The sequence below is a fragment of the Oncorhynchus masou genome, chromosome 15 (genome assembly GCF_036934945.1).
Source record: "Oncorhynchus masou masou isolate Uvic2021 chromosome 15, UVic_Omas_1.1, whole genome shotgun sequence".
Taxonomy (NCBI): Eukaryota; Metazoa; Chordata; class Actinopteri; order Salmoniformes; family Salmonidae; genus Oncorhynchus; species Oncorhynchus masou.
The window spans coordinates 35,464,807-35,480,362 of record NC_088226.1 but is presented as its reverse complement, the minus strand read 5'-3'; the positions used below and the strand labels follow the sequence as shown (position 1 = coordinate 35,480,362).

General features: G+C 43.9%; 1 protein-coding gene across 1 annotated transcript in view; it reads right to left on the bottom strand.

The window, feature by feature from the left end:
* Window positions 1-1,635: 1,635 nt before the first annotated feature.
* Window positions 1,636-15,556, bottom strand: part of LOC135556183 (auxilin-like) — a 56,925-nt gene continuing 43,004 nt past the window's right edge. The window contains 9 exon segments of the mRNA XM_064989173.1: window positions 1,636-3,869; window positions 6,451-6,627; window positions 6,984-7,132; window positions 7,362-7,718; window positions 7,873-8,010; window positions 8,288-8,386; window positions 8,794-8,949; window positions 11,724-11,771; window positions 11,774-12,127. Coding sequence (XP_064845245.1) covers window positions 3,768-3,869; window positions 6,451-6,627; window positions 6,984-7,132; window positions 7,362-7,718; window positions 7,873-8,010; window positions 8,288-8,386; window positions 8,794-8,949; window positions 11,724-11,771; window positions 11,774-12,127 — 1,580 coding nt within the window. The 3' untranslated portion in view covers window positions 1,636-3,767.

Sequence of the window (15,556 nt, the reverse complement as noted above, 5' to 3'; positions counted from 1 at the left end):
TTCCACTTCGGCGCCATTATTTTGAGTAATTAAGTGTTTTTTTCTGTTAAAAGTCAAATGACAGCGAATACGACAACAGGTTGTTTGCAAGATAATTTTGTAATATTGACAAAGATATGGTTTGAAAAACAAATCCACTATAGTAACTTGAAGAAAGTCAGTTGCAGCCTCTATGGGTTCTGAAGAGTTATTCGTATTGTTTTTTAATTCCGATTTTTCAGGTGTTGCAGCACCCTCAGCGCCCCTACTTCCTGCGGCTATGCTTACTAGCTAGTATCTTTTACTAATAGTTATGGCTTTAAGTCTGAAATGGGTCATTTAATTAGAATGGTTTGAATATTAATCTTTGTCAAATCCATTAAAGAAAAGTCTAACATATCTCCTTATTTCTCCTGGTTAGCAACGGTTGTTACATTGTAACTACAAAGTAATTAAAACAGTCACCTCACTTTACATTAAGTTTCTTGCATTGTAAATACATGGCTCCTGGTTAGCCTGTTGTCTGCAAAGATTGCTAAATTGTATCCACATAGTGATTATAAAGGTTATACCCAACTGGGTTTCACTTTACAGTAAGTTGCTTTCTCTGGGTAGGTACATGATAATTGCAGTATATCCCATGTAAATACATTGTTCTTACGTTACACTTGATTCGGTATCGCCTTTGAGCCAGCTCACATCATAGAACTGAACTACTTGAAAATGACTGGTAGTTAATGACAGGTGTGACTTGTTACAGTTGCTGTTTCTAGGTCCTAGACTATTTATCAACCCTGGTATTACCTGTAGATTTGATGGTAGTGGTACCCTGTAGTTATATAACAATGTCACATGTTGGAGTCGTTAACATGAAAATTCACATGTGACTTGTGATTACAAACTTGTGATTACAAATTATTAGTTACATACTGGAACAAGAAAATGTGTACTAACATCGGTAATTGCACATGCGGAATAACCTTCAGCAAGTGGATGTGTAATTATACATTCCTTTTTGCAATTATGTAATATCTGATAGCGCTAAACCCTATTACCATGCAATTACATAGTAATACCTATGTAACTACTATGTTGTTACTACAGTTATTACTGTGTAGTTACATAGTAACAGAGGCAACTTAATGTAAAGCGTGAGCCTATTTCCTTTGGGACAGTGATGAGGACGCGTCTGGATTTGGTTTATAGCACACAGAAATCTCACCTATCCATTCATCTCAGATCAGATCTCACAAATTAAAAGAGAGACATGATCGGAGGTAGAGTAGGAAAATAAAATGCAATGTGCCTGAGCCCATAGCAGCTCAATACCATACATTTCTAGCATCATCCACGTAAACATGGTTTCACATCAGGACAGGCAGACGGAGGACACTAAATTGGCCAACCACTGTCCTCTAGTGGTCAACATGAATTACTCAAATGTGGTTCCAGATGTGATTACTGTAATTAATGATCTTAAAGTACATTTTCACAAATACAATTAACATGGATATATCAATATATGTCTAATTTATGAATAATAACAATCCTGACAAAGATTGAGTCTCACAAAAGTCCGTGAAAGGGGCACGTGAACACTGTAGCTGCAGAATGCATTTGTGGGGAAATAATGAAAACAGACACATTTGATTGGTCTGTTGTTTCTCACTCCATGTTCTACTTCTCTATTTATTTGTGCATTGCACCTCATCACGTCATCACTATGTACATCCTGTGAGGGTAAACAGAACCCACAAAGAGAAACACAGAAACAGAAGTTAACACTTTTAGTAGTAATGCTTTTACAGCAGACAAGCAAACACGTACAGTAGTTGTATCCAAATCGTATCACGTCCTCATGTACGTGCAGCGGTTTCAACAACACACGTCCACTATATAGAGAGGTTTAGCGTTTTAACATTGCCTTAAGATTGCAGGTAGACAGAGATTTCAATCAGCAAGGGAGCATATAGGGCTTATCTCACAAACACACACACAACCTCAGTGTACATACATACATACTACACAGCCACAACTCCTGCCATTGGTATAGTCACCAGAAAAAAGCATCATAGCCTACAGCGGACAGACAGTCTCTTTAGTTCTGCACTGCTCGGTGGTCAGTCAGTGCACACATTAGTCCACAACCCAGGCGGTGCCATTTCACAAAGGATGGAACCCAGGAAAGGGTTGACAGTGTCAGTATATAAGCAGAGAGAAAAAAAAACAAGTGAGTGGTTGTATCAGATGAAATAGATGTGCAGTGTCTCTCTTGTTCTCGTTTAGCTAAATGGTCCACACAGATATGAGAGGACAAGCCTTGCTGAAACATTGATATGCAGCTTTTGGGGATGTTAAGACATGGTTGTACATGTCAGGTATTTGTATGTTTTCATGAAATCCTTTCAGAGTGCTGACACACAGATGAGGGATAGATGGCTCCATGTTAGGGTCTGGATAGTAGTCAAACAAAACGCCAGTATCATGAGCATGTATTATGAAATGATGTGCCACCATATGCAGTGAGATAATGTCCAAGTCCTTCAATAAGTGGCCCCAGTCAGTGCATGCAGAACATATATGCTTCAAACAAACGGGGGGGGGGTCTCTTACTGAAGCAGATGCACATGAACATAAAATTGCTTGATGGGTTATTTGTCCTACACCAGATACCATATTTTGATACACCCATCTGCAAACGACATCAGTGACATGTGGCCTTGGATTAAAACGTAATTTCACACGTGGGTCAATAGCAAAGGCTTCCGAGAGAGACAGCAGAGGGACAGAAAAAGACCCCCACTGTACCTCACTGAAACATTCTCCAAAATAAAACACCAGTTCTTCTTTGGGAGGGAACAACATAGACATAAGCGTCACAGTATGACACAAACATCCGATAGTACAAGTGAATAATTTAACATCATTAAAAGTAAATACACGACTAATGGCGTTGATGAGCCCGATGGAAACACTAGCAGCAGCAGTTTGGTTCTTAGATAAGTACAGTAGTGTGATAAGGAATTATTCTATGATATATTTTACACCCTGGTTCCTATGAGACTGTAGACACCGGACAGTGGCTGTAAAGACGCGAATGAGTACCTTTAGAGTGACTATAGGCTGCAAACGAGTCACCAGACTAACCTAATGACGTACTGCACCTTTCTAAACACAAGAACCAGCCAGTTGTGCTTTTTTGAAACACTGAGTCTCTTTTGTTGTTATTTGACAGTAAAACATTGATAAAACATCTTCCTTGGCGATTATAGTTCATACAGTCATAACCTGGCTGTTACACAGCACCTGTGACTAACCACACTGTGACCACAGGTGTGTCGTTATCACCTGTGACTAACCACACTGTGACCACAGGCGTGTCATTATCACAAGTGACTAACCACACTGTGACTACAGGTGTGTCATTATCACCTGTGTCCGGGTGTATTAGGTGGACAGTATCGCTATTTGGTGTGTGTGTCTCCATAGACAGCTGGATGACTCTGCGTTGCTCGGTTCAGGACTAGGACACGTAGGGACAGCATTGAACAGTTCTTGTTGGACAGTGCTGCCACCAGATACATAAGATAGGTGGGTCGGCAGATCTTTTTCTGACACGGTTACACTGTTAGTCTGGCGATTGAGGTCTCTACGGAGTCCACGGGACAGTAAAGAAAAGAGAAGGCGACGGGAGTCACAGATCTGGTGGGAGCTTGATTATTGTTCACGTAGGGATCAGGGGTGGGTGGGCACGAACCCTGTCTCGCTTTCTCTCGTTTTCTATCAGCTCAGTAGAGTGCTTTCTGTCCTTGGCTGTCAAATTCTGACCAGGCGTCATTCAGTTCCATAAAAATCATCTTGGCATATTGTTCATAGGGCTGTCCTGTGGCCTGGGAGAGGGGAAGATGGGGAGAAGAAAACATCAATCAGTAGCCAGGTTCCCATTGACCCATGTTTATACGCCAAAAGCAATGTCACCAAAACATTTTTATTGCGATGTGCAATGGAAAATGGCAGCTATAGAAGAAATGTTCTAAAGATGGAAAAAAATGTGGATCAGTTCAACAGGGGTGGATTTCTTTTGTCAACCTTTCTTTGTTGCGACAAATGGTGATGGAAATGTTGACTGAATATTTTTCAAATAAATGATGATTGGCGAATCATTTGGAAGGGACTTGACATCATCACGTAACCATAGTAGAAAGCTCCACTCCACATTTAATTTGAAATGCCTACTGCTTACTAAAGCAATAGATAGAATGCAATGAAGTATATTTTGGTGAGCATTTGACAACTGTGTTTTTCCACCAATTGCATTTTGGAACGAACCTACTGTCTTGTGTGCATTGCTGAGCTTATAATGTGAAGAAATAATAAACTCAGCAAAATAAAGAAACGTCCCTTTTTCAGAACCCTGTCTTTCAAAGATAATTTGTAAATATCCAAATAACTTGTAAAGGGTTTAGACCTTGTAAAGGGTTTAAATGTAAAAGGTTTAAAGGGGTTAAACACTTTCCCATGCTTGTTCAATGAACGGCAGGTAGTCTAGTGGCAGCAGGTAGCCTAGTGGTTAGAGCATTGGGCCAGTAACCAAAAATGTTGCTAGATCGAATCCCCGAGTTGACAAGGTAAAAAGCTGTCTTCTTAATTTGTTCTTAACTGACTTGCCTATTTAAATAAAGGTTAAATAAATAAAATGAACCATAAACAATTAATGAACATGCACCTGCACTTACAGATGTTAGACAATTAAGGTCACAATTATGAAAACTTCGGACACTAAAGAGGCCTTTCTACTGATTCTGAAAAACACCTAAAGAAAGATGCCCAAGGTCCCTGCTCAGCTGTGTGAATGTGCCTTAGGCACGCTGCAAGAAGGCATGAGGATTGCAGATAGGGCCAGGGCAATAAATTGCAATGTCTGTACTGTGAGATGCCTAAGACAGCGCTACAGGGACAGTTGATCATTCTCGCAGTGGCAGACCACGTGTAACAACATCTGTGCAGGATCGGTACATCCGAACATCACACTTGTGGGACAGGGACAGGATGACAACAACTGCCCGGGTTCCACCAGGAACACACAATCCCTCCATCAGTGCTCAGACTGTCCACAATAGGCCGAGAGAGGCTGGACTGAGGGCTTGAAGGCCTGTTGTAAGGCAGGTCCTCACCAGACATCACCGGCAACAACGACGCCTATGGCAAAAACCCACTGTCGCTGGACAAGACAGGACAGGCAAAAAGTGCTCTTCACTGAGGACTTGTGGTTTTGTCTCACCAGGGGTGAAGGTCGGATTTGCGTTTATCGTCGAAGGAATGAGCGTTACACCGAGGCCTGTACTCTGGAGCGGGATTGAGGTGGAGGGTCCCTGTAACGCACAGCATGGTCTGGGGCGGTTTGTCACAGCATCATCGGACTGAGCTTGTTGTCATTGAAGGCAATCTCAACGCTGTGCGTTGCAGGGAAGACATCCTCCTCCCTCATGTGGTACCCTTCCTGCAGGCTCATCCTGACATGACCCTCAGCATGACAATGCCACCAGCCATACTGCTCGTTTTGTGCGTGATTTCCTGCAAGACAGGAATGTCAGTGTTCTGCCATGGCCAGCGAAGAGCCAGGATCTCAATCCCATTGAGCACGTCTGGGACCTGTTGGTTCGGTGGGTGAGGGCTAGGGCCATTCCCCCCAGAAATGTCTGGGAACTTGCAGGTGACTTGGTGGAAAAGTGGGGTAACATCTCACAGCAAGAACTGGCAAATCTGGTGCAGTCCATGAGGAGGAGATGCAGTGTAGTACTTAATGCAGCTGGTGGCCACACCAGATACTGACTGTTACTTTTGATTTTGACCCCTCCTTTGTTCAGGGACACATTATTCAATTTCTGTTAGTCACATGTCTGTGGAACCTGTTCACTTTGTCTCAGTTGTTGAATCTTGTTATGTTCATACAAATATTTACACATGTTAAGTTTGCTGAAAATAAACGCAGTTGACAGTGAGAAGACGTTTCTTTTTTTGCTGAGTTCAGTTTATCAACATTTTAAGCTAAAGTTTCTGATCTGTTGCATCAGCCTCATAGCTTTAAACACAGAATAAGTCAACCTTTCTACTATGGGGAATAATAGTTACTCATCTTGTTGGCTGAGGAAGAGTAAATGTGGACAGTTATTTTAACATCTTCAATGTGCGTATCAGAATTCGATAAGAAGGTCTCCCCAAGTTGCATGTTCTGTTAAGATGAATTAGCATCATCTAAATGTGATCTACCATTCTGAGCACTGTGGGTGGACGCCCTAATCAGGTCACACAACCTGGTAAATGTCTCAAATGTCCAGTAAATTAAAATGTTGCCGATCAAATGTCCGTAGCCACATTTTCCTAACGGAAAGCGTGGAAACGTGTGAATGTATGTGTGTGCTTGCTTGCGTACGTGTGTGTTACAATGTAAACCTCTCCCTTCCATCTCACCTTGTCTGGATGGACCACCAGCACGGCTTTGCGGTAAACCTTCTTGACCTGCTCTGGAGTCACCAGGTCAGCCATGCCTACAGGCTTCCAGCGGGTCTCCCCCTCCCAGAGCACTGTGTGCATGGTGGACAGCAAGGCCCGGATGTTACGCTCCTTCCCCTCGATCCAATCCAGAATCTGGGGGTAGAGAGGGAAAAGCCAAGGTCAGATAAACAGGAGACTCACCGATACAACAAAGATCTCACAAGCCTTCTTCCAAATCTTCAGCTTATTTTTCTCTGGCTGTCTAAAGAGGCTCTAATAATATATTACATGTTTATGTAAATCAACTTACAGTGATGCATGCATACATTTTACATGTGGGTGGTCCTGGGAATCAAACACACGATCCTGGCGTTGTAAGCGCCATGCTCTACCAACTAAGCTACAGAGGACCAGCATTTGACTCCCTTCTCCCCCTGTAGTCCTACTGTATCTTCACGGAACTCTCCAACTCTTGGTCCAAGGCTAGTGATTGGCCACTGTAAGACTACCTTGAGCTTCTCGGGGTCCATCTCTTTAGCCATCTCCTCCTTCCTCATCTCTGCTATTGTCCTGGGACCTTCCTTCTTTTTGGCTCCAGCAAAGCCTTGGCCAGACAGCAGGTCATCAAAGTTAGCCGTTGCAACTTTAGGCTTGGTACCTGGGAGGGAGAATGTAAACATCTTCTCTCATCCCGCTTACAAAACAGTATATGTGCAGTCTTATGATGAATGACTGCCAGCACAAATCACATGCATACAGGTCACTTTCAGGTGGCACTTTTGTCCATTAATCAAGAGCAACACAAGTTATTTTGGGGGAAAACAACCCAACAGTCTATCCATCCCAGTATGATTTACAACCAGCCTCCCAGTCTCCCATTGACTCACCCATGTTGGGCTGTGGTTTCCCGGCTGCATTGGGAGCAGCCCCTCCTCCCATGGCAGAGAAACTGATGTTGTAGTTGGGTCTGTTGGAGGGGGAGGTGTGCGGCATGGAGTGGCTGGGGCTGGGTTTGGGCTGGGAGGGTGGGCCACCCTGACCCTGGGGTTGGGGCTGCCACCCTGCCTGCACTCCACCACCACCACCACCACCACCACCGGGCTGCCACGAGGGGAAGCCTGTGTTAGCCTGCCAGCCCCCACCGTGCTGGGGCGAGGGAGGAGGCCGTGAGGGGGAGCCCATGGGTGGGAAGGCAGGGGTGGTGCCTGTAGGGGTGGTAGGCTTACTGGAGAAGCCAGAGCCTCCTATAGACCGAGATATAAGGAGAAAGTTCCACACAGAGAATGAAGTTATCTATCCATAACATAACTGTCATAACACAACTAGCATAACATAACGTAACATGACATGACATATTTTATAGCATCTGTTAGTACAGTATTGGAAGCCTTCACTGACCTCCCAGACTGCCCCCCAGGTTTCCAATATCAGCAAATGGGTCCAGGGTCTTGGGTTTGACCTGGTGTGTGGGGGTGCTGTGGACTGATCCGGTAGGACTGGTACTGGCTGACCTACTGCCCATACCAAAACCCCCTCCTAACACAAAATTCACAACAACACAGTTGAAATACTGTACAATACAGTGGGAACTGCCGTTCTATGAATGTGATTCTCATGAGCACCAGTAGAGGGCACTATTATATGTTCCGACGTGAACACATGCTTGCTTGCTTGCTTATTTTGGCACAGTACGCAGGATGATCGATAGCATGCCATAGCTCTCTGTTGTTCGTGGCAGATGGTAGTTCCTATGTTCTCAGACCAGTGCCTCTGCAGATGTTGTCCGTAAATGTGGCACATCAGTAGAGCTTACCTGGAGCTGCAGACTTGTTCCAGTCCCATCCTCCCATGGCGTTGGGAGGCTGCTGAATGGTGACCACAGGGGTGGTGGGCGGGACTGGGGAGCTCCGTCCTATCAGAGCACAGAAACATCAGTGACAGACACGCCGAACAGACAATCAGAGGAAAGAGATGAGGTCATGCTACCATCACAAACAGACATATAACCATACCACAAATCCTAACCACAGTATTACCATTGGCGTTAGGCTACCCAACTAAGAGTGGAACCATACCAATACCAATAGCAATCACTGTAACCATACAATAGCCATTCCATTCAGATCTCCCTGAAAACCTGCAGCTTAAATTTCCATTGATCAACACACATTATGTGCATGCATTTGCAGCAGTACATTCCCCAACACAAAAGTTTGGCTAAAGCAACAGAGTACCAGTGTAAAGAAGTGAATGGTGGATAGTGAGAAATGTTAGTGGATAGATGGTGCCTCTACAGATGCAGTGTAGTCATGCCATCACCCTTGCCAGTGTTCTGCATAGTGGGGGACGGAGAGCGAGCTGCATGCAGGAGGGGGGCAGGCAGCCCCAGGTTACCAAGGTTACCTGCTGGACCCCGGAAGGAACCCATCAGCTCCTGGGGCTTGGGCATCGGACCCGCCCCAAATGGGTCGAATGCTGGTTGGGCAGAGAGAAAAGCATAAACCATACTTTACTATTCGATTCAATTCAATACATTTTATTTATCTTGGACTGGCATTTATTTCTGGATGGCATAGGAAACAGATAGTATGTTAATCTATGTACACATATGTGAGAAAATAAAATAAACAGACGAATAAACTTGAATTCCCTGCGTGGTCACCCACGACTCCAACACCATCATCATTAAGTTTGCCGAGGGCACAGCGGTGGTAGGCCTGATCACTGACAACGATGAGACATCCTATAGGGAGGAGGTCAGACAACAACCTCTCCCTCAATGTAAGACAAAAGAGCGTGGACCACAGGAAAAGGAGAGCCAAGCACACCCCCATTCACATTGACAGGGCTTTAGTGGAATGGGTCGAGAGCTTCAAGTTCCTTGGTGTCCACATCACCAACAAACTATTATGGTCCAAACACAACAAGACAGTCGTGAAGAGGGCTCGACAACGCCTATTCCCCCTCAGGAGACTGAAAAGATTTGGCATGTGTCCTCAGATCCTCAAAAAGTTCTACAGCTGCACCATCGAGAGCATCTGGTTGCAACACCACTTAGTATGGCAACTGCTCAGCATCCGACCGTAAGGTGCTACAGAGGGAAGCGCTTACGGCCCAGTACATCAATGGGGCCAAGCTTTCTGCCATCCAGGACCTCTATACCAGGCGGTGTCAGAGGAAGACCCTAAAAATTGTCAAAGACAATAGCCACCCTAGTCATAGACTATCTCTGCTACCACACAGCAAGCGGTACCGGAGCACCACGTCTAGTTTCAAAAGGCTCCTTTACAGCATCTACCTGTAAGCCATTAAACTGCTAAGCAGTTAAACAAATGGCTACACACACTATTTGTATAAACCCCCTTTTTTTGCACTGCTGCTACTTGCTATTTACACCTACCTACAGTATATGTACACATTACCTCAACTAACCTGTACCGGTACCCCCTGTATACAGCCTCGTTATTATTATTTTGTTGTGTTACTTTTTTTCTTACTTTATTTTATATTCATTATTTTCTTAATACCTTTTAAAAAAATCTGCATTGTTGGTTAAAGGCCTGTAAGTAAGGATTTCACGGTAAGGTCTACACCTGTTTTATTCAGCGCAGGTGACAAATGCAATTTGATTTGATTTGAATTGAGTTGATCAGCAACTATGTACAGTTGAAGCCGGAAGTTTACATACACCTTAGCCAATTACATTTGAACTCAGTTTAAGAATGTGAAATGTCAGAATAATAGTAGAGAGAATGATTTATTTCAGCTTTTATTTCTTTCATCATATTCCCAGTGGGTCAGAAGTTTATATACACTCAATTAGTATTTGGTAGCATTGCCTTTAAATTGTTTAACTTGGGTCAAATGTTTCAGGTAGCCTTCCACAACCTTCCCACAATAAGTTTGGTGAATTTTGGCCCACTCCTCCTGACAGAGCTGGTGTAACTGAGTCAGATTTGTAGGCCTCTTTGCTCACACACGCCTTTTCAGTTCTGTCCACACATTTTCTGTAGGGTTGAGGTCAGGGCTTTGTGATGGCCACTCCAATAACTTGACTTGTTGTCCTTAAGCCATTTTGCCACAACTTTGGAAGTATGCTTGGGGTCCTTGTCCATTTGGAAGACCCATTTGCGACCAAGCTTCAACTTCCTGACTGATGTTTTGAGATGTTGCTTCAATATATCCACATCATTTTCCATCCTCATGATGCCATCTATTTTGTGAAGTGCACCAGTCCCTCCTGCAGCAAAGCACCCCCACAACATGATGCTGCCACCCCCGTGCTACACGGTTGGGATGGTGTTCGTCGGCTTGCAAGCCTCCCCCATTTTCTTCCAAACATAACGATGGTCATTATTGCCAAAAATAATATTTTTGTTTCATCAGAACAGAGGACATTGCTCAAAAAGTACAATCTTTGTCAAATGTGCAGTTGCAAACCGTAGTCTGGCTTTTTTATAGCTGTTTTGGAGCAGTGGCTTCTTCCTTGCTGAGCGGCCTTTCAGGTTAGGGTCGACATAGGACTCGTTTTACTGTGGATAGAGATACTTTTGTACCTGTTTCCTCCAGCATCTTTACAAGGTCCTTTGATGTTATTCTGGGATTGATTTGCACTTTTCGCACCAAAGTACGTTAATCTCTAGGAGACAGAACATGTCTCTTTCCTGAGCGGGATGACGGATGCATGGTCCCATGGTGTTTATACTTGCGTGCTATTGTTTGTACAGATGAACGTGGTACCTTCAGGCGTTTGGAAATCGCTCCCAAGGATGAACCAGACTTGTGGAGGTCTACAATGTTTTTTCTGAGGTCTTGGCTGATTTCTTTTGATTTTACCATGATGTCAAGCAAAGAGGCACTGAGTTTGAAGGTAGGCCTTGAAATACATCCACGGGTACACCTCCAATTGACTCAAATGATGTCAATTTGCCCATCAGAAGCTTCTAAAGCCATGACATCCTTTTTCTGGAATTTTCCAAGATGTTTTAAGGCACTGTCAACTTAGTGTATGTAAACTTCTGACCCACAGGAATGGTGATACAGTGAATTATAAGTGAAATAATCTGTCTGTAAACAATTGTTGGAAAAATTACTTGTGTCATGCAGAAGTAGATGTCCTAACTGACTTGCCAAAATCTATAGTTTGTTATTAACAAGAAAGTGGTTGAAAAACAAGTTTTAATGACTCCAACCTAAGTGTATGTAAACTTCCGGCTTCAACTGTGTTATAATATCCATTGACTAAGTACCTGGGGAGGGGCAAGGGGAGGTAGAGGGAGGGGCTATTTTCTGGGGGTGGACTGGGCCGATGTGGGCCCACTCCCAGGCGGGGGCTGGGGGGAGGCTCCAAACAGATCCCCCAGGAGGTCTGTGGTGGTGTTGGTGGTGGGGGGCTGGGGTTTGGAGCAGGGGGGGTTCACAGCAGCCCCATCCAGGCCCAGGAGGTCAATTTCTTCTGGGGGAGGAGGAGCAGTGGCGAGGGCCTGAGGCTGCTCTGGTCTCTTGGGGCCCCTGGGGCCAGCCTGAGCCCCTCCGTGTCGCTCTCCGCTAGCGTTGCTCTGCTGGCTGGACAGGGACAGCATCTCATCATCAGACGGCTCACTGTCCTCCCCGTGAGGGCGACTGTCTGAACCACTGTGGGACCGGCTTGGCTCTGCACAGGTCAGAGGGCGGAGAGAGGGGAGGGGGAGAGGAGAGATATAAGAGGTAGGTCACATCAGTAAAACGTGGTCTTCCTTTAATACATGGGTTTGCTTCCCACAAAGTATTCTACAGGAGAACAGGAAATATAACTTTGCTATAGGTATGCATATTGCTAGCCACCACAGCAGAGTGACAAAGCTTATTTAACTTCACCCAGGGGAGCTGATTTCCTATAACTACAATAGCTAGCATCTCTACAATAGTATCTCTGTCCTCTCTGGAAAGGGTTCTACATTGAACTCAAAAGGGTTCTACCTGGAACCAAAAAGTTTTTTTAAAGGGTTCTCCTATGGGGACAGCTGAAGAACCCTTTTAGGTTCTAGATAACACCTTTTTTAATGAGAGTGTTTTGTGGTCTCCTCTACTCTAGACCTTACCCTCCAAGTCCAGTCCCTCCATCTCATCTTGGAAGGAGAGAATGAAACCAATGTTAGGTTGAGAAAGAACGTCAACAGCAGCTCTCAGTTAGCGGTGGCCATATGAGTGTCTGCCTATGTTTAGCTATCTGTGTCAGCGTGCATAGTTTCCATTTGCGTGTGTGTGTCTTGGAGCACACAGTATCTACAGGCCTCTGTGTGTACCTCTGTGTCAGGGCTTGTATCAATGCCGTGCTCGTCTGTGTCAGGTTGTATGTGTATGCTGTATGTTTGCATGCGTGCGTGTCAGGGTTTCCTTTAGACAACGTGACCGGGAAGATCCAAATTTACCGCCCATTTGAGAAATTTGCCGGATCCATATGCATTGGGTGTATAACCCATTAGTGTCCACCCACGGTGCTCAGAATGGTAGAAACCACATTTAGATTGTGGTAATTCATCTTAACAGAACATGCAACTCCTGTAATGAAGCAACCAATAAACATTTTCCAAAATATAATTTGCGGGAAAACACCATTCTAAAACAGTGCACCTGGGAAAACACCATTCTAAACAGTACACCTGGGAAAACACCATTCTAAACAGTACACCTGGGAAAATACCATTCTAAACAGTACACCTGGGAAAACACCATTCTAAACAGTGCACCTGGGAAAACACCATTCTAAACAGTGCACCTGGGAAAACACCATTCTAAACAATACACCTGGGAAAACACCATTCTAAACAATACACCTGGGAAAACACCATTCTAAACAGTACACCTGGGAAAATACCATTCTAAACAATACACCTGGGAAAACACCATTCTAAACAATACACCTGGGAAAACACCATTCTAAACAATACACCTGGGAAAACACCATTCTAAACAGTACACCTGGGAAAACACCATTCTAAACAATACACCTGGGAAAACACCATTCTAAACAATACACCTGGGAAAACACCATTCTAAACAATACACCTGGGAAAATACCATTCTAAACAGTACACCTGGGAAAACACCATTCTAAACAGTGCACCTGGGAAAACACCATTCTAAACAGTGCACCTGGGAAAACACCATTCTAAACAATACACCTGGGAAAACACCATTCTAAACAGTGCACCTGGGAAAACACCATTCTAAACAGTACACCTGGGAAAACACCATTCTAAACAGTGCACCTGGGAAAACACCATTCTAAACTGTACACCTGGGAAAACACCATTCTAAACAGTACACCTGGGAAAACACCATTCTAAACAGTGCACCTGGGAAAACACCATTCTAAACAGTACACCTGGGAAAATACCATTCTAAACAGTACACCTGGGAAAACACCATTCTAAACAGTGCACCTGGGAAAACACCATTCTAAACAGTGCACCTGGGAAAACACCATTCTAAACAATACACCTGGGAAAACACCATTCTAAACAGTGCACCTGGGAAAACACCATTCTAAACAGTACACCTGGGAAAACACCATTCTAAACAGTGCACCTGGGAAAACACCATTCTAAACAATACACCTGGGAAAACACCATTCTAAACAGTGCACCTGGGAAAACACCATTCTAAACAGTACACCTGGGAAAACACCATTCTAAACAGTGCACCTGGGAAAACACCATTCTAAACTGTACACCTGGGAAAACACCATTCTAAACAGTACACCTGGGAAAACACCATTCTAAACAGTGCACCTGGGAAAACACCATTCTAAACAGTACACCTGGTAAAACACCATTCTAAACAGTACACCTGGGAAAACACCATTCTATACTGTGCACCTTATGGCGGTTCCACAATGTACATGACAGAGATGAAAATCTCTGTTAGAAACTTGGAAAGAGGGAGAACCTAAAGATGCAACAACTAGGATGGGTTGCTAATATGACTAGGATTGTGCCTTTGGCTTCTGGACAACGAAAGAAAGTTGATTATGAAAATCAATACAACAGGAGAGAAATGGCATAGTGGTTCCAATAGGGAAGTAAAGGGAAATACAGAAAAAAATAAAATACTTCAAATACTTCACCAGAAAGCCGAGATTTAACCACAGAGGAATTGAGGATCATCAGCTTCTGATAAAATAAAACTGCTGTGGATTGTTTCAGACCACAAGCTCATAGGCCTATGACCGTTTGGGAAACCCGCAATTTGGGCAGCGCGCTTGGCAATATGCCTAGCTGATTATTGAGTTGCGGCTGTCAGCGGAAAGCATCTTAAATATGTGAAGTTAATGTGTCTTGAGTATAATTTTAAATGTTGAACAAGAAGGGGAGAGATGTGTGGCAAAGATACAGTGCATTTGGAAAGTATTCAGACCCCTTCACATTTTACACATTTTGCTACGTTACAGCCTCAATTTTAAAATGTATTATAAAATTGTTTTCCTCATCAATCTACACACAATACCCTATAATTACAATGCGAAAAACGTTTTTTAGACATTTTTGCACATTTACAAAAAAGTAACATTAGAAATACCTTATTTACCTAAGTTTTCAGACCCTTTGCTATGAGAATCGAAATTGAGCTTGATTGGACATGATTTGGAAAGGCACACACCTGTCTATATGAAGTCCCACATTTGACAGTGCATGTCAGAGCAAAAACCAAGCAATGAGGTTGAAGGAATTGTGGGTAGATCTACGAGCAAGGATTGTGTCAAGGCACAAATCTGGGGAAGGGTACAAAAAAAAAGAACACAGTGGCATCCATCATTCTTAAATGGAAGTATGGAACCACCAAGACTGTTCCTAGAGCTGGACGCCCGCCCAAAATGAGCAATCGGGGGAGAAGGGCCTTGGTCAGGGAGGTGACCAAGAACCCGATGGTCACTCTGACAGAGTTCCAAAGTTCATCTGTGGAAATGGGAGAACCTTCCAGAAGGACAACCATCTCTGCAGCACTCCACCAATCAGGCCATTATAGTAAAGTGGCCAGACGGAAGACACTCCGCAGTAAAAGGCACATCACAGCCCGCTTGGAGTTTGCCAAAAGGCACCAA